Source organism: Marmota flaviventris, chromosome 5, assembly GCF_047511675.1.
Source record: "Marmota flaviventris isolate mMarFla1 chromosome 5, mMarFla1.hap1, whole genome shotgun sequence".
Taxonomy (NCBI): domain Eukaryota; kingdom Metazoa; phylum Chordata; class Mammalia; order Rodentia; family Sciuridae; genus Marmota; species Marmota flaviventris.
The window spans coordinates 33871349-33898518 of record NC_092502.1 but is presented as its reverse complement, the minus strand read 5'-3'; the positions used below and the strand labels follow the sequence as shown (position 1 = coordinate 33898518).

The 27170-nt window shown below is 33.5% G+C and overlaps 1 protein-coding gene across 2 annotated transcripts in view; it reads right to left on the bottom strand.

Annotated features, from left to right (window-relative positions):
* Fnip1 (folliculin interacting protein 1) overlaps nucleotides 1-27170 on the bottom strand; it is a 115716-nt gene that overhangs the window by 17733 nt on the left and 70813 nt on the right. The window contains exons 6-14 of one of the 2 annotated variants that reach the window (XM_071612117.1): nucleotides 24288-24379; nucleotides 22282-22365; nucleotides 20564-20635; nucleotides 18844-18979; nucleotides 16774-16975; nucleotides 14227-14312; nucleotides 5860-6006; nucleotides 4686-4855; nucleotides 445-1858 (exon numbers count right to left, since the gene is read on the bottom strand). In XM_071612117.1, coding sequence (XP_071468218.1) covers nucleotides 445-1858; nucleotides 4686-4855; nucleotides 5860-6006; nucleotides 14227-14312; nucleotides 16774-16975; nucleotides 18844-18979; nucleotides 20564-20635; nucleotides 22282-22365; nucleotides 24288-24379 — 2403 coding nt within the window. The remainder of the gene's footprint in view (nucleotides 1-444; nucleotides 1859-4685; nucleotides 4856-5859; nucleotides 6007-14226; nucleotides 14313-16773; nucleotides 16976-18843; nucleotides 18980-20563; nucleotides 20636-22281; nucleotides 22366-24287; nucleotides 24380-27170) is intronic. The other variant, XM_071612118.1, reaches the window with a different exon arrangement.

Here is a 27170-nt window from a genome sequence, read left to right as displayed (position 1 = left end):
TCAATTAGATCCTGTATCTTCTCAGATACCTTCACAAAGTCTTTATGGGGTGCTTGTGGGGTATAAACTTTAATACTCCCTATGAGTAAGAGCTCATGATAAAAAAATGAGAATATGGAAGCCGGGTGCAATGGTGCACACCTATAATCCCAGCGGCTTAGGAGGCTGAGGCAGAAGGATCACGAGTTCAAAGCCAGCCTCAGCAATGGTGAGGCGCTGAGCAACTCTGAGACCCGGTCTCTAAATAAAATATAAAAATAGGGCTGGGGATGTGGCTCAGTGGCTGAGTGCCCCTGAGTTCAATCCCCAGTATCAAAAACAGAAAGAATATGAAAAGACAATCATCTCTTTTTTATATTAGTTACTACCAGCCTTCATAGACCAGCTAAACAAAAGAATGGTATATAACAAGGCCAATTATAGGTGAAAAAAGTTTTTACTAACCCAGGAAAAGGTATCTCATCCTCTTCTGCCCAATCTTCTTGCTCTCCTCCATAGTAACTGCTGACTTGTCTCGGCATATCATGACCTGTATCTTCACTTTCACTATCCCCAAGGGCACTATCTGAACTTTCATTTCTTGGAATGTCCCATTCAGTTCCTACAGCAATTTTTTTCTCTGAACTCTCTTTATCCCCATGGGGGACAAGAATGGAGAGTGTATCTCTTTGGTCCTGCTGAGGAAAGCAGGTTTTACACGAATCTTGGTGAATTGTTTCTATACATTTACAAAGTTCATTGTTCTGTTTGCTATTTTTTGCACACAATCTTTTTGAAAACTCTAACATACAGCAGTGTTCTTTACTGTCTGTACTTGTTTTAACTGGAACATCATCAATAGTCCTGGTTTCAATTGAATCATCATTAAAATATTCATCAAATAAGCTCAGGCTTTCTGGGTCTGAAGGACTCCAACAGGGAAGTTCACAGGGCTCTCCAGAAAGCAGGCTTTGTAAATCAGACTCTACAGATTGGTCCTTGTTTGGTTGTTTAGTTTCTTGATGTAAATCATTAGCCCCTCTGTCTTTCTTCAATGGTTTGGTGTGATGCCTAGTAATCTGATCCACCACAGCCTGACTCCTGAGTTCAGTATCTGAATCAGGTGACATAGAATCCCCAATCAGAAATGTAACCTTTGTCTGGATGGCCTCACAAGAAAATGTAGCAGGCACAGTCTTATCTGGAGGTTTCTTTTCCACAACTATTCCTGTGGATCTCATTACTTTGCCTGTGTGATTATCTGGATCCAGCAATTCCTTACTCTGCCATGTTTCCTCTGTTGGCTCTAAGTCTGTTTCTGACAATACACATTTGTCTACCGGAGCAGATCCTGTGCAAACAACAGTCTCTAACTTGGTGTCAAGGCAAGTTCTTAATTTATCTCTACACTGTTTAACATCAACAGTATTTTCTTCTTGGCAGTCAGAAGGAGAAATTATTCGGCATTCATCTGAAATTCCTAGCAGTTCCTTATTTGGAATATCTTCTTTCTCTTGTTGTGACACATTTTCTGAATTTTGCCCAAGGAGTGGATGACTACAGTATTTACAGTTACAATTAGAAGTTCTTGTTTCTTCGGACTCTTTAAACAGCAAACTGCTTTTGTTTCTATGCATTGTGATAAGCACATACTCTGATTCTTCTATTTCACCTTTCTCTAAAGTGGTAGTAATCACTGTGCCTGGCATAACAATGGCTTCATCTTCTCCATTTTCTAAAAGATGGGTTTCTTGAAGTTCAGAGCATCTTATAAAGTAAGTAAGAAAATAAAGTAGCCTCTGGACCATATCTTGTCGTTTGCCAACTACCACAGTCCTTGCAAGCCGTACAGGAGAGCCAATAGCACCATACAAGTCCCCTGTAATAGAAAAATGTTAATGGACACATCCTCAACACATAGCTAAGGAAGCTATTTTCAATTATGAGAAAACTACTCTTTTTTTAATATTTATTTTTAGTTGTACACAATACCTCTTTTGTTTGTTTTTACGTAGTGCTGAGGATTGAACCAAGGGCCTCACACGCGCTAGGCGAGCGCTCTACCACTGAGCCACAACCCCAGCCCAAGAAAACTACTCTTATTGAATGAGTAGTGGAAAAATTTACTGTTATTTAAAAGAGGACTGAGTATTCAGGAGAGTAGGGTAAATGGTTATAACCAAAGAGAAAAGTGAATGAAGGAATTAAAAACTTCTTGCTTAAAGAGTTGCTGTGATTTTGAAACTTCAAAGAGTCACATTTATTAGGCATATTCTCTATGCCAGGATCTAGGAGAAGTACTGCCTGAAGTAGTTCATATACAAGGATTCTATAAGCTATATCCAACATAGAAAAATGGAAAGCACAATATCTGCTGGAGATCAAGAAGAGGAAGGGAGCAGTGATGGCAAGGAGTAGAGCTGGAACAGTCACAACACACATTCCTATATTTATGCTATAACTCAAAATTAAACCTGGAATCGGTGTGCAAAACGACTTAAAAATGGAGAACACAAATTTAATAAATTTAATTCAATTTTTGTAAGTTGTCAGTATACACATTTAAAAACCTCTATTTTTACTTTATAAAAACTCCATATTTTTTAAAGAAACAAACATTAATGGGTCTCAAATGAATGTATGTTCCACATGGCATTATGGTAAGTTTTATCCTCTGACTAAAAATACTGGCTCAAATATTACAATGCCATTGTTCCAAACCAAATCCAAAATTCTCACTAATGACTAAAAATTCAAACCAATTTGGCACAGCAAGTGAGTCTTTCACAACTGGTCCCACTTTACTTTTCCAGTTATACTTCTTAATTTTCTTTCCATCTTTTGAATCCAAAATCCCACTTAAAATGGACCACTGAATATGCTCTGCACTTTTAACACCAAAACTCCTTTCACTCATGCAATGTACTTACTGTTCCCTATCTCTCTCTGATAGTCCAGAGCTTCTCAATTAGATATTGTCACTGAAAGAAGTAAGCCCCTCTTATTGAACTCACACTGGGCATTTATATTTCCTCTTTGAATTGTCATTCTTGTCTGGATATATATGAGCTACAGTTTTAAACATTATCAACCTTTTTGAAAAATGTTTAGTTGTAGATGGACACAATACCTTTATGTGGTGTTGGGGATGGAACCCAGTGCCTCAAGCATGCTAGGCAAGCACTCTACCTGAGCCACAACCCCAGCCCTAAATATGATCAACTTTTTGAAGGCAAAGACCAAACTATTACTTGTCCAAAGAGCACTGGAGGGTATAAAGACAAGACCAAATTATTACTTGTCCTTATACCCTCCAGTGCTCTTTGCAGAATTGTGGGTTCAGTCCCCAGTACCAAAAAAAAATATTTAATTTTTCTGTGCATGTACGAATATCTAATAGCAAATCCCATCATTATGTACAACTACAACGCACCAATTTAAAAACATGGAAAAAAATGACTGCAGAATTGAAAATAAATTTGAAATGTCCCAATTTTAAAATGCTAATTACTTGTTTTAAAAAATAATTACTATCCATATAAAAATATTACACAGCATTAAAATAAGTATTAATACATACAACATAGAAGTGATTCTTAATTATGTTGAATGAAATAAGTCTGACCAAAAAAAGTACATATTGTAACAGAAAATGAGCTAATTTATAGTAACAGAAATCAGACCTAAGAATGGGGGGAAAGGGTGGAAGGAGGACAATGAAAAGGAACAGGAGGAAGAAATTACAAGAGGGCATGAGAAATCCTTTGGAAGTGATAGATATTTTCAGCATTTTGATTATGGGGATGATGTCAGAGGTATATGAATACATTAACACAGAGACACATATCAATTATATACTTTAAGTATTCATTTATTCTATGTAAACTGTAACTCAATAAAGCAACAGGTAGGGAAGGAGGAAAGGAGGCTGATTAACATGAGATAATAAGCTACATGCCAACCTGCCTGGCAAGCTCAATCACCAGAGAAACCTATAGGAAGTTTCAACCAAGTCACCAAATGTTCTCAACTTATCTTCCATTCACCATCTAACGGAAACAGAATAGAGTAGATGTAATAGCTATGTTTACCAGACACTGTCTGAAGTACTTTACATGTATTATCTAATTTTCATAATTGTTTGAAGATGTACTATCTCCATTTTTTTAATAAGAAAAATATGGTTCAACAGTGGTACGCCCGACTTTATGGAGTGTAGCATGTTTTTTCACGCCCAGAACTTATCAATCATCCACCTTCTTATATTCCCCACTTATTTAGTAATGCCTAATACTAAGAAAGAACATTTTCCAAAATGGTAACCAAACAAAAAGTGGAACAATAGAAATCTCAACGAACTGCTTCTCAACTAGATGTATTCTAGCTATCTCAGGTGACTTAGTTGGTTAATTCTTTCTAGACAAAGTGTGAAAATGCATAACACTCTGAAGACCCTGAAGTACTAGTAAAACAGCCATCAGTCTGCAACTCTTGCTTTAACTGTGGTTCTCTAGCTTTGAGGAACGATAACAGGCTTAACATGATAGGACAATTTAACAGACATATAAGGACAAAAGCAGAAGAGATGCTTTAGAATTAAGGGAGTAAAAGAGAGGATTTTATTTTTTTCTTCTTATAAAGTAATTCCAGATAGTTACATAAAAGTCTAAGTATAATACACGGTGTAAGAGTTTCAGGTTACATACCCAGCTGTGCCCAGAGTGGATTATATGGATGAGTCTTTGCTAACATGTCCACGCTCTGAGAGGAATGTTTTTCTAAAAATATTTTAATAGGTGGTTGTCCATTTGGCATGACTGTTGGCACCCAGGCAAGATGATTGGTCAAAACTGCAGTTATGAGAGCTGGCAAGAATCTAAAAACAAAACACATCCCTATCAGATTCTAATCTACCTTCATGAAACCTTAGGTAAAACATTTTGACAGAATAAGCAAAAAGAGCACATATTTTCATGGCCAAATAGCATTAAAAAGGGAAGGGAAGAGACTAAAGGATAGGTACACCACCAGCATGAAAAAGTAATAAATCTATTCCTGGGAAACAAATTAAAGAAAATCTTTAAAATAAAGAGAACATTCATAAGTTATTTGGATCATAATTACAAAACAAGGATGCCATTTTACTTGAAAAACTAGATTCTTTTGAGTGTTAATCTGCTTAGTTCAAACCAGCAGGTCCTTAGATTTCTAAATTACTGAATGAGAAAAATGAAGGATAGTACTAAGAAAACTTTGTCTACCATTAAAGAGAATAAAAACATCTGAATTACTCATACGGATTATGAGGACTTGGTGAATAGTTCAAAGAAAACAGTACAATAAAATATCACATTTAAAATGTATCACTGTAATCCTAGCACTTCATAAGTATTTTTAAACCTCTCCTATGAAGGTATCATAAATGGATACATGGGACTAGGGTTGTGGCTCAGTGGTAGAGCACCCCCCTAGCGTGTGGGAGGCGCTGGGTTCAATCCTCAGCACCACTGAGGATTTATTTATAAAAATAAATAAATAAAATAAAAAGGCGTTGTGTCCAACTACAACTAAAAAAGTATTTTTAAAAAATGAATACAATTCACAAACAGGAAGTCTCAGAGTTTTCTGTGAGATGTCAGGATTTTTAACATGTAATTTAAGACATTTTTTCTATTCTTCATTCACTAGGTTTTGCAGCACTCTTCCATACTCTATTGTTTAATTATTTTGAGAGTACTGTTTTGATTACTAATAATATGAAATAATTATGAAAACAATAAATCATCATCCCAGTTCTGAAACTGAATTTGCTCACACTCTAGATATCTAGTTATAGTAAATAACAAATATACATATATAAACAAATAAAGCAAGTCATACTGATTTTTGGAAGCATTTTCCATTAAAAAAGTGAACTCCTTCATGAATCGATGACAAAGCTGGTTCTTTTCTGGAGTCCCCGACATCATTGTAAGCCACACGGGCTCTCCAATTCGTGGCATTGTGTAAAGATTACAAATTGTTGTTCTAAAAAGAAAGACCCATTATGAAATTCATAGGAATTATGAAATTTTATGGTTCCCCAAATTGCATAATCTTGAAGTTACCAGCTTAGAACTTATACATAGATTATTAAAGCTTTTGAAAAAAGTCAATGAACCAAGTCTTTTGTTCTTTGTCATCAGCATGGTAGCACAGAAAATATATTTTAGACATAAATGTTACATCAGTTTCTTCTACCTACCTGTAAGATGAAAAGATAGGGCTGGACAATTTTTAAAGCCCCATCAAGCTCTACATTTCTAAAGTTCATGCTGCACTTAAGCATACTGTAAATCATTAATAACATATGCAAAAAAAATTATTTTTTTTGTTGCAAAAAAAAATTCTGATAGGGTAACAGCTTATCCATCCACCCACTCAAACCTGTAACATTTTGATGCTCTTTAGTATATAAGTCTGAAGAATACTGACTCTATACATACATGCTATGTTTTATAATTCTCAACCTTCTGTAGTTTTCCCCTGAATCAACATTAAGAAATATTACTGAACAATTAATATGGTGCTTTCTTAGCTGTTTCTTGGATTAATTTAGACAATAGCTAGTCTTGTGACTTGTATTATATCCTAAACACTTCAAAACAGATTCAAATAGGCAAGTGTTTTTTCCTTTTATATCAATATTTATTCAACCAAGTCCTATGTACTGAACAGAAAACACAACTATGCAAAACTTGAGGCTTAAGAACCTTGTAAGACTTGGAGAAACTACAGAACAATATATCCTACCTTCTACTTTTTAGAACAATGCTGTCTAACAGAACTTTTGTCAATGATGAGAATGCTCTAAATCTACAGTGGTAGATATCAGCTACATGTAGTTTATAAACACTAGAAATGTCAGTCATATGAATAAGTAATGGAATTTTAAATTTAATTTAATTAGCCACATATGGCTAAAGGCTCAGAGTATAATGGACAATACAGCTCTAGCAATTTTTGAAACTTCCAAAAAAAATTCTGTTATTATCCCTTTCAAATTAGTTCTCTAATACCTAGAATCAAAAAAAAAAAAGAAAAGAAAAGAAAGGAAGGAAGGAACGAACGAACGAACGAACGAATTCCTATTTGCCTATACAAGTTTTATTGAACCTTTCACTAATATGAACATTATATTACAATGGACAGAAATAACAAATATAAACTAGTAAGTTCTTGGCAGGGCATAAAATCATCACTAAGAACTTAAATAAAAATTAAAGGATTTTTTTTTCGGTACCAGGATTTGGTACTCAGGGGTGCTTAACCACTGAACCACATTTCCAACCCCTTTTTACATTTTATTTAGAGACAGGGTCTTGCTAAGTTGCTTAGGGCCTCTCTTAGTTGCTGAGGCCAGCTTTGAACCCACAATCCTCCTGCCTCAGCCTCCTGCGCCACTGGGATTACATACATGTACCACTGTGCTTAGCCTAAAGGTACTTTAAATAAGATTAAATAGGATTTTTATAAAATAAGAATTTGAGGTATTTCATAGAGAAAAATGAATAGAATACAAACTAGGAATATATAAAATGCTTATCTTAATCAAATAGGAGAGAAAACTGCAAATAATTATGCTCTTTCAGTTCCAAGGCTCCAAATGAACACTAATTAAGGATTTAAAAGCAGATAAACCACTACAGCAAATAACATTAAAAGAAAATTTTCATTAGAGAAAATTAAAAATAACAAAACACATTGGAATGGTGAATAAAGTAGCAAAGTGGAGGGAGCTATAGATTACAGTCTCACAGAAGGAGAATGGGCAAGGAGTAGCTTATTTTTTCCCACTAAGACAAAAAGGGGATCAGGACTCACAAATGCAGGTGAAGGAGAGGCCAAGAGTTAAGACAGATTAACTGAAAATGAAGAGTTTAATTCAAGGTGTGTAAATGGTTGGTGACCTGTACCTCCATTTCATTTACCTACAGAATGACTACAGATAGGGAAGCAAATATAGCAATAGTCCAGTGGAATGATCTCTCTGAAAAACTTCCTGATATTTGAATGTTTATGAGTATAAACAGAAATAGAGCATTTTTTAATAATTTTTTTAATTGTAGATAACAATGATGCCTGCCTTTATTTATTTATTTATTTATTTATTTATTTATTTATTATGTGGTACTGAGAATTGAACCCAGTGCCTCACATGTGCTAGGCAAGTGCTCTACTACTAAGCCACAAGCCCAGCCAATAGAACGTGTATTTTTTAGTACCAAAATTTCATTCTGGGACAGGGAAAGATTAGGAAAAAAATATGTTCCTTCATGGAGTTTAAGAAACAATCTCCTAAAGTGAAGGTCTCCACTCCAAAGTCTATTTTACACAGAACTCCAAAATACTATCTAGTATCCCACTCACAAAATATGACCGAACAATCAAACAACACTGATATTTAAAGAAAGCTTGCAAGGAAACAGAGGCAAAAAAAGAAAGCAAGCATGCATATATACTCTCACATATAAAATGACTCTGGAGGAAACAGAAATAATGAAAAAAAAAATCTTTTTCCACAGAAAAAGATTACCTGAAAATAAGCACAAAGTTTAATTAAAAATAAGCACTAAAGTTTAATTAAAAACCATAAAAGGGACAGAAAAACAAATATAAAAATAATACATTCAGAAAATGAGTAGAAAAATATTAAAGAGGAATAAAAGAGCAATCCAAAAAAGTTCAGACAGAAAAATTAGAAGAAAATAAGTGATTTAAAAAAAAAAAAATAACAACCCAGAAAACTTACCAAAGTGGAAGAATAGCGCTTAACTTACAAGAAGATAAAGGACTAAGGGGTAATATGAATCCATGTATTATGGCAGAAAATAAAATGATCTAAAATTGATAAATCAAGAAATATCATAAAATATACTATTTAATAATACAGAGATAGATAATAGAATAACTGAGAGTTAAAAGAGAATATTTCTGCTACATACACAAAAAGGAATACTATTCAGACATAAAAAGGATGAAATCCTGACATCTGCAACAACATGAACAAAACTGGAGATCATTATGTTAAGTGAAATAAGCCAGGCACAGAATGACAAGAACCACGTACATGATCTCAATTACATGTGAATTTTATAAACAATGATTTCACATACGTTCAGAGTAGAAGAGTGATTACTAGAAGCTGGGGAAAGTAGGGGTGAGGAGGATGGAAAAGGTTGATAAATGGGTACTAAATTACAGTTAGATAGGAAGAATAAGTTCTGTTATTGTGTGCTATTGCAGAGTAGAGTGACTATTGATAAAGTACTGTATATTTTTAAAATTTTGAGGAGTTTCACTATGTTGCCTATGCTGACCTTGACCTCCTGGACTCAAAACAATCCTACTGTCTCAGCCTCCCAAACAGCTGTGACTACAGGCATGTACCACTACACCCAAGTCTGTGTACATATATATTTAAATATAAGAAAAGATGTTGAATATTTTCCTCATAAAGAAATGATAAATGTTTAAGAAAATACTATGTTTATACTGATTTAAGACATTACACAATGTATACATGTATCAAAAGATCACATGGTACCCTATAAATATAGGTAATTTTATGTGATTCATTAATCAATTAAACAAAGTTAAATTAAAATGTAAGCACAAATAAAGAGAATGTTTCTGGAAAGTAAGAATGGGAGAATGTCAAAGGTAGAATACAGTTTATTTATCATTATTAGAACTTTCAAATTTTATAGGTTTTTTTGTTTCTTAACTATGTGCATGTACTTTTTGATTTAAAAAAAAAAGCTGTATAAATAAACTTAAGAAATTTGTTAAGAAAATTATCACTTAAGAAATTTCCGTAAGTTTCTTTAGTATAGTGCTGTCTACTCTAAGTCTACAGCCAGAGCCAGTCCACTAACATTGGAATAACAGTCTACTGAGGATCTTTGTTTTGGTGCTTTATGGGTTAAATGTATGCTGTGACCCTAAGTAAAATAAGTGCCAAGAATGCAAATAAATTAATTACACAATATTATTTCTTACTATATACAACACTATGTTATCATTAATGATGTATAAGTAATAATTTCTTCTAAATGTTTCTTCCATCATAATTTTTGAGCCCTATACCTCAACGATAAGAAAGGCAAATACTTTAAGGCAACTGTCCTCTTGTTTTTCCCATTCAGTGCCCAGAGAATAAAAGACTTTTATTTAGAAAGTAATTATAGACATGATTTAGTCTTCTTTGATATGCATAAAGTCTAAGTAAAAATGTTAATTTTTTTCAGGCAACAGTATTAACTAAATATGCTTCCTGTTGCTCTAAGTTTCAGGGTTGTTGTATTTATCTGAATCATTTCCTTCCTGTTTGCAACTATCTAAAACGTATTGAGCATCTGGTCTCAAATTATGTAATTGTTCATATTTAATAATCACTTTATTTAAATAGTATGGTCCAACCTTGTTGTTTGAAAAACCTTTTGTGGTTAAAAAAATGAAATACCTTTTTTGTAAAATCCATGTAATACTGAATAAACTAACATTGAACCAACACTCCTAGTTAAAATACAGGATTAGCTGGGTTCCTGTGGTCAGATAATCTCATTAATCCATCAATACAAAACATTTGGATTTTTTTTTTTTGGGGGGGGGGGGGTTACTAGGGATTGAACCCAGGAGCTCTTAACACTGAGCTACATCTCTAGCCCTTTTTATTTTTTATTTTGAGTCTCACCAAGTTGCTTAGGGCCTTGCTAAGTTGCTAAAGCTGGCTTTGAACTTGCAATCCTCCTACCTCAGCCTCCCAAGTCACTGGGATTACAGACATGCCTAGTTAAAATCTTGTTTTTATGCATATCTCCATTTAAAGATACTTTATTTTATATTAATATATACTGGGCTGGGGATGCGGCTCAAGCGGTAACGTGCTCGCATGCGCAGGGCACTGGGTTCGATCCTCAGCACCACATAAAAATAAAATAAAGATGTTGTGTCCACCAAAAACTGAAAAATAAATTTAATAATATGCTGTTGGTTGATGAGCTCACGGCCTACAGCACTTAACTCATACCTGAATGAAGCTTACCTAACACACAAATTTTTTTTCTCTTAAGGTACGTCACACCATTCCTATGCTTAGCAATGTTAGATAGCATTTCAGCATTATGCTTTTAACCTTAAAATCACTATCAAAAAGCATAAAAATAGTCTGGGGTTGTAGCTCAGTGGTAGAGCGCTTGCCTCCCATGCTTGACACCCTGGGTTCGACCCTCAGCACCATATAAAAAAGATAAATAAATAAAAATAAAGATATTGTGTCCATCTACAACTAAAAAAAATTTTTTTAAAAAGCACAAAGAATGAAAAACAAGAAACATGGTGCTAAGTAAATATCAAAAGGGACATTTGTTTACAGTAAAAATATTGAAATAGAAGGTGGAGAATCACCTATTTAACCTGATCCAGGAAAATGTTTATTAGGTGTCTCAAAATCCGTTACTTCTCTGTGTATATCCACAGATTACCTCAAAACCACTTCTAGTACACTTTGGGGATAATAAATAAATGTTACTGCATAGTAAATTCTTGAATACAAAGTCCACAAATAATGAGGACTGCCTATATAAAATTAAAGAACTTATAGGTAAGCCTTTTATTAAAAATCAAAGAGCTTATAAGGTATTTTTTTAAAATATAGTTAAGAATGCTAAAATAAATTAATTTAAATTTAAATTTAAAAAAGGGGGAAAGGGCTAGGATTGTAGCTCAGCGGTAGAGCGCTTGCCTCTCACACATTAGGTCGTAGGTTGAATCTTGAGCACCACATAAAGATAAAAAATTAAAAATATTTTTTTTTTAAAAAAAGAATGCTTAACTGAGCTCCCAGTGCAAGGGCAAAAATTCAATACTGGGTAATATTACAAAATGTAATATTCAAAAATTTCTAAAAAGGATTCTTTTAGGCAAATAAGCAAAAAGAATGGTTGAAAACATGATAATTCCAGTGCAAATGAAGTAACTAAATAATTTAAATAAAATCATAAAAATTGGGCTGAGCAGAAGAATTGCCAAGACTAGCCTCAGCAAAATGTCAATGAGCAACTTAGTGAGACCCTGTCTCAAAATTAAAGATTAAAAGAGCTTGGGGATACAGCTCAATTGTAAAACACCCGTGGGTTCAATCCTCAATACCAGGAAAAAAAAAAAAAAAAAAGCCTAAAATGATGATGTTAGAATAAAATTGATATATATGTAAAAGGGTTAGGGATGTAGCTTAGTGGTAGAAGAGCAGAAATATCATCTCTAATATGATTTTTTAAAATAACTTTATTTTATGTATTTATTTTTATGTGGTGCTAAGGATGGAACCCAGTGCCTCACAGGTGCTAGGCAAGTGCTCCACCCACTGAGCCACAACCCCAGTGCTCTAATATAGTTTTTGTCTATGCAAATTATTTCCTTCCAAAACCAAACATAAATAATAGGGCTTGCAATCAAATTCTATGTGTTTTTCTACATTTCTCCTGACCACTTAAGTTACTATACAGAAAATCAAGATTTATTAAACTCACTTTAAATGTCTTTTATCCCCAAAATTATGGTGAATTAAACAATGATTAGACAATTTTCTCTTCAATAACGGAGTTTAATAATTGATTATTACACAATACCCATAAAGAAAACTTTTTCCATTTAAACCCACCACTCCTTGTTCACCTCCATTTAGAAAAAAAAGAGTTATATATATGGCATGCCTACACACTTTCAACACAGCAATACAGCAGTGTCACAAGTAAAAACAGCCTCTTATTTTAATATGTGATAGGCCACTTAACAATCCAGAAAGTCCCTGCCCCAATAAGGGACTCCACAATTGTCAACAACAACAAAAATATGTGATCAGTTTCTTTGAAAATGAGGTAAATGGATTACAAACCCTCTGTGGTATGGAACACATTTTCAATTTTAGTTATTATGAATTTACTTTTTTTTTTTTGGTATTAGGGATTGAATTCAGAGGCACTAGACAACTCCAGCCCTATTTTGTATTTTATTTAGAGACAGGGTCTCACTGAGTTGCTTAGCGCCTCACTATTGCTGAGGACTGCTTTGGAACTTGTGATCCTCCTGCCTCAGCCTCTTGGGCTGCTGGAATTAATTGCAGGTGTGTGCCACCATGCCTGGCTTGAATTTACTTTAGTAGTTCATTTTATAGTTAGCTTATGGCAAAGGATATTGATTATCCATTTAGAGTAATAAAGTTTCATTTAAAATAAATTTACCTAGGTATAAAAGAGGGACAACTTAAAGAGAAACATTAAATTAAAATGATAGATGATAAATAGACTTGGGAAAATTATGAAAGTATGATGTGAATAATTATAGTTAGGGAAGCAATGCTGTAGGTTATGTTTACCAGAGAAAAAAGTGGTGCCACTAATGCCTTTCTCAGTGGTGTCAGTAAAATGCATGTTGTTTAATATTTAAAACAATCTACTAGACCATTAATTGAATTTGCCTATTTTAAACTTTTCTTTTTTTTTAAATAGGAGTTGAACATGTTAGTGGAGTTGCCCCAGGTCACTGAAGGTAGTAAATGGCAGAGCCAGTGTGAGAACACAAGTCAGTCAATTCTAAAGCCTAAGCTCTTACTCTCTGTACTATACTCTCTCTCTCCAGTCTAAAGAAAATAAGACTGAGATGATGAAGTAGACTTAAAATTAATTTCTTCATGTTGAGACATACAATCATTTATTGTGATTCTGAACTTAAAGCTCATTTGTAATATTTTTGCTTGCCACATATATGCAGCCCCATGTTGGAGCTTCAGGTACAATTTAACTGAGCCAGAAAATATATCAGAAGAAATCCTAGTCACTGTGCCATATCTAGAGAAAAGACCAAGCAACAGAACATAAAATTCATTCTGCTTATATCCATATATACTTGTATTCATGGAAAATTTATATCAAAGAACATTTGATTACTATCACTAGTTACAGAACAAAAATACTTTGCTTAAAACAATGCATTTTCCGGTCATACATACTTTGTCAAATAGTCCAGTACTAAAAACTGTACCACTGAAGACTACAAAACGTGCTTTGATCCCAACCACCCTCCTTTAACTATGGGATAAAAAAACATTTTAAAAACTAAATTCTATTAGAACAAATTAGGAAAAGAAATATCTTCTTGGGTATACTATGAAACAGTTCTGTATTATTAAAACTGGGAAATATATACCTGAATTCATTCAGGGCATCAACTATCCGATTATATGCCAAACTTCTCTGACTGGCATCAGCTGATCTCCGGCTCATTTTCATAGCCTTGAAAACAATCATTACATAGTTAGATCTTATGCCAATCGTGGTCAAAACATGGAAAAAAAAGACAGAAAAAGTCATGTATTTATACAACACTCTACCAACATTTCAACCTAGAAAGAAATAAAAAAGATAAACCCATTTACAATAGCTTTTTTTTGTAACTTTAGTTATTAATTATTATGTCAAAATTCAAAATTTTCAACTGTTAGAACTCTTTTAAAATATTTTTAATAATTATCTTTTAGTTTTAGGTGGACATAATATCTTTATTTTTTATTTCTAGGTGGTGTTGAGGATCAAACCCAGTGCCTCATGAATGCTAGGCAAGCACTCTACCACTGAGCCACAACCCCAGCTCCCTAGATCTCTTATTTTAATTATCAAACTGCAGAATATCAACACACAAAGAAAACTGATGTCCACAATCTCTGGGTTACAGAAGAACAATGTTTTTTCCTAAACAAAATAAGACTTAATGATAACTGATTAATAGTAGCTCAAGATTTAATTCTTGCATTTCACAGATAATTTCACAGCTTCTGTTAATGCTTTTTTAAATATCAGAAATGTAAAATTTCTCCTGAAATATATCTAAAGTTATTAGAAATATTTGCTATCTTAAAAGACACAATCAGCTTAAGTTGGAAAGCTTGAGATGCAGATTAGGATACGGACTTAAAAAAAAACTTCGCAAGTTTTTACTTTTTCAAAGAGAATTTAATTCTGCATTATTTATGTAATTACAAATTTACTTCATTTTTTTTTAATTTAGAAGGTTAAATGACTTCAGGCCAGAGATCAAGTTTCATAGGATGAAAGTAAGTTTGTTTCTTCAGACAGTTAAGAAACTCACAATTTATAAAGAAGTAAATATTCTTGTACTAGAATTAAGTCGTCTTCTTTAATCTTATCATTTTTTTTTTCCCTTTGGATATTGGGGATTGAACTCAGTGGCACTCACTCACTGAGCCACATTCCCAGCCCTATTTTGTATTTTTTTTTTTTTTTTAGGCAGAGGGTCTCACTGAGTTGCTTAGCACCCTGCTTTTTGCTGAGGCTGGCTTTGAACTTGCAATCCCCCCTCTTTAGCCTCCCAAGCTACTGGGATTATAGGCATATGCCACAGTACCAGGCAATCATATCACATTTAAAAATTACATTATAGATCTCAAAAAGAGGTACTGCTTAAGAACTCAGATAATTCACAGCTTTTAATTTTTAAAAAAAGTCCATAATTTGAAAACTGAACCTAGATGATAACATTTTTGGATGATTTATAGTTCACTAAATCCTATCACTAAACTACTATAGAACTTTTAAAGTCCCATTCATTTATACAAATACACTTAGTTTTATCTTTTACCCTTAATTTAAAAAGTGAGATATTAAACATGAAGAAATATTCAGACAACTATAAGTATTAACAGTGTACACTTCAGGTTATAGAATGGTCAAAGCACTAAAACATGAAAACACTAAAAAAGTAACCTTTAACCTATTAAATCCCAACTTTTCAATTCAAATAGTATTTCAAAATTACCGTAAGTGGTATACTGCTCTTTCTCTCACATTTTAATTTCATCCATCAGCTAATCGTATCGGCTCTATTTTCAATACATTCAGAATATAACCACTTCTCACCAATTCCATTACTAAATCGGTTTCAGTGTTCATCATCTCTCACTCAGATTGTTGCAATGGCCTCCTAACTACTCCCACAACATCCACCTTTGTTCCTAGAAACCTGTTCTCCACCAGCAGTAAGAATGATCTTGTAAATAATGTCATTTCTCTACTCCAGTGTTCTCCCATCCTTTTTAGTAAATGCCAATACTCTTTCAGTGGAATCCTATAAAGCCCTACATGATCTGGTCCTATTTTAACCCACTTTGGCATCCTTAATGCTGGTTAAGCATCACAATCACTCCTGCCAAAGGGTCTTTGCTCCTGCTTCAAACATATTCTCCCTGACCACTCTAGTTCATACTCCCCATATCTCCTATTTCATATTCCCCATATCTATTATTTCATTTTATGAGTGGACTTCTTGACTTGCCTATAAGAGTTGGTGATTCTTCCTTAGAACATGCCTTATGTACCTTTCTCTTACATGCCTTATTTTCTTCTTTTCTTTACAGCACTTACTACCATCTACAAAAACCATATTCATTTATTTTGCTATCCCATGAGGTCAGGAGTGGTGCTTTCTTTACAAGTTTTCTTCAGTTACTAGAATAGTTCTGCTACATTATAGGTCCTCAAAAATTTAGTTTCTAAAGGAATAATAGAATAGACCTTCTATTAGACAGTAAGCTTCTTCAAAAAGGTTGTATCTTATTTCCATCTTCAAGAGTATTTTGTAAGGCATCTGCAAAGTGGCTTTTAATTTTTTTGCCAAATGATTAATCAGAATAATAAATGATAAAAATAAATATTTTGTCAGATATAAAGAACTACTTACCTGTTCTATTGCACTCTTTAATTTGTTCATGTGGCTTTCAAAGAGAGGAAAATGTGAAAAAAAGAATTCATTAAATTTGTTATTTTCATCTTCATCTTTGGATAACGAAAAGATTACCCCAATTGCAATCTTCTTTTTCCTCACAATTCCTGGGTTAGGGCCACAGCTTTCATCTGACAGATTAAAGCTTTCTTCTATAGACCTTAAAAATAAATTTTTTAATTTAAAAAAGTAATTAAATTTGCAACTCAATCTTCTTGATAATTAAATGCAGGCAAATTAAAGATCTTCTGAATTTTTTATCAAATAAATCTAAAATTTCATATAAATTTTATGTCTCTTGAGAAATACATTGGCTATCCTTTCATGCTTAAGTTTTGATAAGAAGTTTTACTATAGTTTCAGGCTGGAAATATTTTTGTCCAATTAGATGTCCCTAAAGAAGCACATGATCCAATTCATAATTAAGCTAAATATCTGAATTTTAAGGAATTTATGAGAGCCAGGTATAAACTATTTGCTGTTCTAGGATCTACTGGTGCTCCTTTCAATTTCAGAAGCAAAATCAAAGAAGACAGAATAAAGAGAGTGAGTAAATGAGGAAGCAAGAAGTTTCATTATCTGTAGCTGTACTTAACATAGATCAAAAAAAGATCTTTAGAGAATGAATAACTTACCAAAATAGAAATATGAAAAACTGAAATATCAAAACATACAGTACATGAATCAAAGAGCTAAACATGAAACTCTCAGAAAAAAACACAAAGGATAAAATTTCTTGACACTGGACTTGGCAATAGTTTCTTGGATGTAACACAAAAAGCATGGGCAACAAAAGAAAAAAATTGCTAAACTGAACTACATAAATACTAAAACTTGTGCATAAAAGGATATTATTAGCAGAATGAAATATTGATGAAATGTAACATAAATATAATAAAAATATAAATTCTCCACTCTTGGAAATCATATATTTATCAAGGGATTAATATCCAAAACATATAAAGAACTCTTACAACTCAATGACAAAACAAACAAATCTTGATTTTAAAATGACAAAGGAGTTTAAGAGACACTTCTCCAAAGAAGATATACAAATGGCCCACAGGCACTTGAAAAGATGCTCAATATCACTAATCAATAGGGAAATGCAAATCAAAATTACAATGAAAAACCACTTTGCATCCATTATTAGCAAGTCTATTAAAAAAAAAAAAAAAAGGGGAGAAGAGGCTGGAGTGTAGCTTAATGGTAGAGCACCTGGCTAGCATGTGCAAAGACCTTGGTCTGATTACCAAACTCCAAAAACAAAAACAAAACAGAAATGTGTCAGGTGAGAACATGGAAAAATTAGAACCTGTCTATATTGCTGGTAGAGATGTAAAATAGTGAAGCCACAGTAATAAACAGTGTGGCAGTTATTCAAAAGTTAAAAATAGAATTACCATTTGACCCAGCAATTCCAATTCTGAGTATATACCCAAAGAACTGAAGACAAAGACTCAGATATTTTTGTATATCATATTCAGAGCTGCACTACTGACAACAGGCCAAAGCAACCTAAGTGTCCATTGACAGATAATAGATAAACAAAATGTACTTCCATTAAATGTTAGTTAGCCATAAAAATGAATAAGTTTCTGATATATGACACAACATGGATCAACCCTGAAGATATTTTTACTAAGTAAAATAAATCAGACATAAAAGGACAGGTACCATATGATTGTACTTATATTAGGTACAAAAAGCAGCCAAATCCATGTGGACAGAAAATAGAAGAGTGCGTGCAAGGGGCAGAGGAGGGAGGATTGAGGAGTTATTGAGTTTCAATTTGAAAAGATGGAAAAGTTCAAGAATTAGATAGTGATGATGGTGTAAATGTACTTAATGCCACTGAATTGTACATCTAAAATCATTAAAACAGAATATTGTTTTCATAACTTACCACAATAAAAAAAAGATATAATTTTAAAAGTTTTTAGTTCCAGACTTAAAATATATAAAATACAAGTCCAGGTTTCAAAAACCCTTTAAATATTATTCAGTCTTGTTCAAATTTCAACTTACCATCTAGGAAATACCCCATTTTCCAAACTTGTTGTTTGGCTGCGTCGCCAACGTCTCTGGTAGCTGCTGGCACAACTTCGGGTAAGTGAGGAGTTTGGGGAGGGAAATGGGGTGATAAGCAAGCTGCTGAGAGATGCTGTTAAGCCAGAAGAACAAGTACAAAGTATAAGTCAAGAATAACTAAACATAATGTCAAATTTCTTTTTAACAAATTTAAGAGCAGAATGATTCAATTTTTCATTTTGCCTTAATAGCCTCTCCTCTAAACTTTCCACTGAAAATATATCATTCATGGTGACAAATTTTGTATGTACTAGAACGAGTCTAAGACAATCCCCTTTTGGCATCCCTGCCCCACCCCCTACAGAAGAAAATGTCACCTGTCCCCTAACTTTGCTGAACCTTTTAAGTACTTAAAGGAAATCTGATGTTGTTCCAAACAATGCAACAGATGGTTTTCAAGAACAAAAGCTTTATTTTGAAAGTTAAGTGCCTGGCATTTATAGAGGTAATTTAAGAGCACTCATGTATCACTTTTGAATGGATAGGTTTGAGTAAGAGTCATGATTATACCTACTATGCTACAAAAACCAGCTGACCCTACAGATTAGTCTTTGGAGCATTTTAAGATGACAACACATTCCAGTAGACCCTACTCTAGTTATAACTGTTGCAATCTCAACTGTAGGGCTAATTCCTTTTCCAAACCCCTTCTCTGAAATTTCTAAGACCAGTTTCTTGCCTGAGAAATTGAGAGCTATAATCCTCTACTTTTCCTTGGACTAGAGATCTTCTCCTTCTCCCAAGTAGATCTAAGGTATGCCAATAAGGGCTTATTTTGTTTGGCAATATTTTAGATTTCCATCTTTATTATAATCACATAATGAAAATTGGTAATCAAACATAAAACATGGAAGTATTAACGTCTTCTATAAAAAGGTACACGCCAGATGATAAGTTATTTTACCTAAAATACCTTTTTCTATGCCTTTTGCCTGGCTATTTATTTCTCAAGATATAACTCAAGCATTATATCTCTGAAAAGCACTGCTGGCATCCTGCCCCTTAACTAGGCTAACAGAAGTATCCATTCATTGAACTTCTTTGCACAGGTCTATCACTTAACACACCATACAATGAATTAATGACAGAAGATTTTCCTGTTCTTCCAGTAGACTCTGCACTTCTATGCTCCTTAAGAGCAGAATCTGGGCTTTGCCTCCTGCTACCTCCCAATATCCAGCATGTTTTACTAAATGTCTGCTAGACAATACAGATTTTGGAAAAGTTTCATACTTTAAAGAAAAATGTATGTGTAACACTGGTTCTTAATGCCTAAGCTTTTCTGGGCAAAAGACAATCTAAAAATTTAAACTCTAGTTAGCAGCAAGCAGACATAAACTACTGTGTAGTTTTTGGGTTTTTGTTTGTTTGTTTGTTTTGTTTTCTATTATGGTTTCTAAGTATTCTCCTGAGCAGTATTTTTCTTTCTTGTAGTAGCTAAGCCATTTTCTACCAGGCACACTTAAACATAAACATGAAAAAGGTTGAATTTTAGAGGTATCTCTTTGCTCTTGCCACAATCCTCTTGTATGTCAAGTATCAATATGAACAACTGTACACACAGAATTAGATGATAAAAACAGGGATTAAAAAAAAATCAATGCCAGCTAACAGCAATCTCATAAAAAATGAAATTAGTACAAGAACCTGACATTACCAGAGCGTGCTATGCCACTGTCTCTGTCCTCATTTAGCTCTCTTCCAGGCATGTCCATTGGGTTACTATGAACTGCAAATCAAGACAAAATTGTCAGTTATAGAATATATTCTTACTCAGGTGGATGTTGCTCCTTTTAAACAGCAAACTAAATCATGCTCATCTCATTGCATTCCTTTATTTTTTTCAGTAGCATGGCACCAACCCAACACCAAGAGCCATTACTCAGTTGAACAAGCTTTGAGATCTGTAAGATTTGACACTGAATAATCTATGATATAATAATATCTAAAGAAGTTAGGGGTAACTAAAATCAATATTCTAGAAGCATATTCAGTAACAGAGAGATATTACAATATACTACTATATGAAAAAAAAGCAAAGTACAGGACAGTATGAATGCTGATTGCTGTGTCTCTGTGATTGGTATCTCATGGTATACTTCACTAATTCTGACTATATCAACGTTTAAATAGACACATAACAAAAATAAAAATTTTTATAATAAAAAAGTTTGAGGAATTTGTTTGAATGTATACCAATTTTGTTTATAAAAGGTGGGGGTCTAGGGCTGCAGCTCAGTGGTAGAGTGCCCGCTTACACGGGTAAATTCCAGGGTTCAACTGCTAGCACCATAAACACAAAAAAGTGGCTGTTTAACTGACAAGATGGTTAATGCACATTTTTTGGCATATTTTTAAAATTTTCTATGATAAAGATGTACTGTTCACATCTAATATTTACAGGAAAAAGAAACAGTTAATTTAAGCTTGGTGCGGTGGCACACTCCTGTAATCCCAGCAGCTCAGAAGGCTGAGGCAGGAGGACTGTGAGTTCAAAGCTAGCCTCAGCAATTTAGAGAGTTGCTAAACAACTCAGTGAGACCCTGTCTCTAATAAAATACAAAATAGGGCTAGGGATGTGGCTTAGTGGTTGAGTGTCCCTGAGTTCAACCCCCGGAACCTCCCTTCCCCCCCCCCCCACAAAAGAAAAAAAGAAATAGTAATTTAAAAAGAAGGGCTAAATGAATACCAATCTGAGAACAATAACCAATAAATGTGCTCCATTCTAATAATTTCTACCAGAAGGTTACAATGCCAGGTCACTGTGTGTGAAATGTGTGAAAATATAGAATAGGACTAGATTCCTATAAATATAAAATCATGACCACACACATATAATGATCAATTTAATGATACAAATGACTATACTCAGATATTCCTTTTACAGAGCATTAAAATGGTGCTTGTTCATCTAAATCTTAGCTCCAAGAAAAATTGCTTTTATGGAAAAATATAGATCAGAAATTTTACAATAATAATCAGAGGATACTTTTCTGCAATTGGTGAACTACCATACAAAAGCTACTTAGCCATGGAAACAAGACAGTGTCAAATTTAAAATTCTAAGTCGCAGTAAAAGAAATAATGTTCATACTCAATTTTGTTTAGGATTCTTAAGTTAAAACCAGTATGACATAATGGGAAAAGAAATAACAAACTGAAATTTCATAAAAATATAATTGTACTGATTATTTTGTGGAACCTTTAGGAACATATTCAGTAGAAAGTAATTAAGCTCTTATAGTTCATAAGTAATGGTTTCTTAACCACAACCTTCCCAATTGCATTCACCTACCCTCTTGTTTCCACAGCTTAACTACAGATTCTAGCCTCTAGGGCACAACAACTAGTCTACCCACACAGCACATGGCAAACCTGCAAAGAAAGAGGCGCTCCTGATCAGGCGGAGCGGACCCTGCTCAGAGAATGCCCGCCTGGGGCTGCAGAACTGTGAAAGACCTACACGGCAAAAATGTAAAATACACATGAAAGAGGGCTGTTAGAGAAGCCACAATGCGTCATGGGAAAAAGGTAAGGTAAGGTAGCACAAAAGCAGACTAACAGATATGGATGGAAACTTTTAACTTAAATAGAATTCAAGTTGTCTTCCCTTTTTGGAAAAAGGATGGTCTTCCTCTGAGTCATAGCTTATGTAAACAATTTCTTGCCTATTTCCTAATAAGCCCATACATAATAACAGAAATATGTTTCTGCTTTCTAATGTAAAAGTTTGTAAAGATTCAAAAAAGGACAAAAATGTTATCTACATTTGCCAAATAAAATTTATTTAAAAAGTCAGTTTTATGATTACAGTATTCACCTGCAACTATGAAAAGAATAATATCTTACTGCATTTAGCACAAGAACAGAAAGGGGTCTTACTGACAGTCACATTTTTTGCATACTCTATGATCTCTTCCCTAGGTTTAGATACACATTGCGTTCTTCCTAGAAAATATCTTTCCCCGGCTGTCTGGCTAAATGTGAGCTTAGGTCTCATGTCCTCAAGGAAGACCTCCATGACTCTCCAGGATTGAGTGAGGTGCTTCTCAAAATGTTCATTACATTCTGCTCTTTGTCTTGTCTAAGAATTCACTACAGAATATTACAATTATTGTATTACTTTTCTGACCCCCACTAACTGTAAGTTCATTGAGGCAGAAACTAATTCCCCTATGGCCTAGCAGAGTGCTTCACTTATTATGGATGCTCAACAAGCACCTGATTGACTGACTGATTAGAAATTTAAAGAAAATAAACAATAGCACAAGGACCAACTTTCCTTGAGTTCCAATTAAGAATGTGCAAGTATAAGCCATTCATTATTTAAAACCTGTTCTTTGTTAAGTGGATTTTCTGTTCTACATTAGAAAAGAAAGAATGAGTATATGTAATCTCAATAGTGTAATTTTCTAAGTGACAATAGATTAGTACTATTAAACAGAGTAGCTTTTAATAAGCCCCTTGAGCTTTTAATAGTGTAAAAATTATAAAGAAAAAAGACATGTTATTTCTTTGCTACAGTTCTACTTTATTAAAATAAATTAAGAAAAACTAGATGCTTAATATAGTTGCTCATTTGAAAAAAAACATGACTTGTAAAAATAATATTTACTGAGCAGAACGTTAACAATGCTCAAGTTTGAAGAAAAATGTGTTTTCTACTAATACATATAACTACTAAATGTTTATTAAAACTAATTATAAACAAAAGTTCTTACTAAATAAGAGAGAAATATTCATACTAGCTTAATTGACACCCACTCCCTGAGCTATTATAGTTCTTCATGCAAGGAAAATAGTAATAAGCAGCAGTTTAGTTGTACTTTCTAGGACAAACGACCAGAAATTTCAGAAATAGCTTGTCATTTTAAAATGTTGAGCTTACATAATAACAACAATTAGCTAATCACATTACTAAATAAGTTGTTAAGCCTAATAAATCTTTAAAAAAAAAACAAATTTGGATGTCTGCTCATGTGAATTACAGATCACAAAAATGAGAACCATTTTAAAATGACTTGTGGTTAGGAATGAGAGAAGAGTTAAGGGACAATATCAGTCTTTCCTGGCTGTGGAATATTCAAGAACACTTATATGGGCTTTCTGTATCAATGAAAGCCGAATTTAAAAACAAAAAAACAGTGAGGACAAATTATATCTTCAGCAGTTGACAAAATAAATATTATATCCTAACATAATAAAAATGTTTTCCAAATATTACAAATGTTATGTAATATGTGCAATTTAAAAGCATTTTCCGTGTATGGTATTTGAAATTTTTTAGTTTTATAATAGGTTTACATGATTAAGAAATAGGTTCAAACCCATGTTACACTGTTAACATTTTTTAAACTTATAAAATCAAATAAACCATTTACCTATATTTCCAAGTAGTCCATTAATAACTGTGTTATTATCAGCTTTTAATGTATTGTTGTCTTGATTGATGAATTCAAGACTATCTTGCAACCTATAGAGGGGGAGAAATATATAAATAAATTCCAAATTCATTTTATGCTTTAATGGAAATTCTGTATACATCCTAATGAAATTTTATGAGCAAAAAACTCTTTAAGGATGTTTACATATTGGTACTATAAACTATATACGATAACCAAGTAATCATTTAAATGAGGGGTTGGCAAACTATATATACAGCTTGAGGGTGAAACCAGCCTGCTATTCTTTTCTATGAATAAACTTTTATGGAAACATAGTCATGCTCATTTATTTATATATTGTTTATGGTTGTTTTAATGCTGCAAAGTAGGGGTGAAAAAGTACAACACACTGTGTGGTTCACAAAGTCAAAAATATTTAGTATTTGGCCCTTTTATAAAGGAAAGTTGTGACTCTGGTTTACATTACCAACAAGGTTTTCTTTTCTTTTCAAATATTTTTTAAGTAGTCAATGGAGCTTTATTTTACTTAGTTAACATGCAGTGCTGAAAATCGAACCCAGTGCCTCACATATGCCAGGCAAGAGCTCTACCACTGAGCTATAACCCCAGTCCACCAATAAGGTTTCCCCTCACATTGTTTCCTTTTTGTGTATGTGCATGGGTGTGTGGTGCTGGGGATTGAATCCAGGGCCTTGTGCGCGCAAAGCAGGCACTCTACCAACTGAGCTATGTACCCAGCTTCCCTCACATTTTGAATATGAAAATATTTTCTCAATATGGGGGGAGGTGAGGGAGGAAGAGGAGCAGCAGCTGCAACCAAACAAAACATATCTTTAGTCTACACATTTAAAACAGCTTATATTACTTCTTTCAGTATATCTGTCAGAATAACAAAAATAAAATTACTTTATGCTGTTAGTGCAAATTACACTTTCAATAAACTTCAAGAATTATTACAATAACTTAAAAAAGATGAAACTGAGGTGATTACAACTAAAATCAATGACCTCTAATTTCAACTTCACAATTAAACTAAAAAAAATCAGCATTTTTCACATCAAGTTTTTTTAAGTGTTTACAATATTTTTAAGAATATTTCCCTTTGTTTCCTGGGGAAAAAAAGTTTTAAAAGAGCTGCTACAGAAATGTAGAAATTTTTCAAAATTTTTTTCAGTTGTAGATGGACACAATACCTTTATTTTATTTATTTTTTTAAAAGTTTCTTTATTTATTTATATCTGACAGCAGAATGCATTACAATTCTTATTACACATACAGAGCAAAATTTTTCATTGTTTACACAATTTATTCACACCAATTCGTGTCTTCATACCTGTATTCTGGATAATAATGAACATCATATTTCACCATTAAAAATCCCATGCTCCCTCCCTTCCATTCCAACCCCTCTGCCCTATCTAGAATTCGTCTATTCCTCCCATACTCCCCTCCCTATCCCACTATGAATCAGCCTCATTATATCAAAGAAAACATTCAGCATTTGTTTTCAGGGGGGGATTAGCTAACTTCACTTAGCATTATCTTCTCTAACTCCATCCAACTCTTAGCAAATATAAAAAAGTAGAGATTCTACCCTGCATTCTGTCTGATCATAATGGAATGAAACTAAAAATCAATGGTAGAATAAAAAAATAAAATCTACTCCAACACCTGGAGACTAAATAATATGCTACTGAATGAACAATGGGTTACAGAAGACAGTAAGGAGGAGATTAGAAAATTTTTAGAAGTGAATGAGAACACAGATACAACAATCGAAATCTCTGGGACACTATGGGACACTATGAAAGCAGTTCGAGGAGGTAAGTTCATTGCATGGAGTTCATACCTTAAAAGAAGAAAAAGTCAACAAATAAATGACTTAACACTAAATAGAAAAAAAGAACAAATCAACACCAAAATCAGCAGAAGACAGGAAATAATTTAAATCAGAGATGAAATTGAAACAAAAGAAACAATTGAAAAAATTGACTGAACAAAAAGTTGGTTCTTTGAAAAAATAAATAAAATTGACAGACCCTTAGCCATGCTAATGAAGAGGAGAGAGAAAACTCAAATCACTAATATACATGATGAAAAAGGAACTATCAAAACAGACACTACAGAAATATAGAAGATAATTTAAAATTATTTTGAAAACTTGTACTCCGATAAAATAGAAAATATGGAAGACATCGACAAATTTCTAGAGCCATATAATTTGCCCAAATTGAATCTGGATGATATACACAATTTAAACAGATCAATTTCAAGTGATGAAATAGCAGACACCATCAAAAGTCTACCAACCAAGAAAAGCCCAGGATCAGATGGATACACAGCAGAGTTATTTGTTTATTTTTATGTGGTGCCAGGGATTGAACCCAGTGCCTCACACATGCTAGGCAAGCGTTCTACCACTGAGCCACAACCCCAGCCCTAGAAACATACAGCACTTTAAAGTCATAAACAACTAATGAAAGTTCAAGAGAATTTCTCTAGAATAGTTTCCTTGTTGTCTTCTTTTCACCTCAGGTTTTTCCTGGGTTTCCACCTAACCAATGAGCTCTGTTGTGATTTGGACCCACAGAATTCTTCTCTTGGGGTCCATTAGCACCTAAGTCCAACCCTCTTAGTTCATTTGTTAAGTTCTGATAAATGGTCCATTATCCTAACACCAGGCCTACTGTTGTTTCAGCTTCACTATTCTAATCTTGGCATTCATAGCTTATCATACCCCTGCAGCTCTCATTATGTATTATATATACTATATACGATACTGACATGGCTGACCTAGACCAATCTTGTCAGTGGATTTTATTCTGCAAGGAATGTGAAAACTGAAGAACACAACCTTAC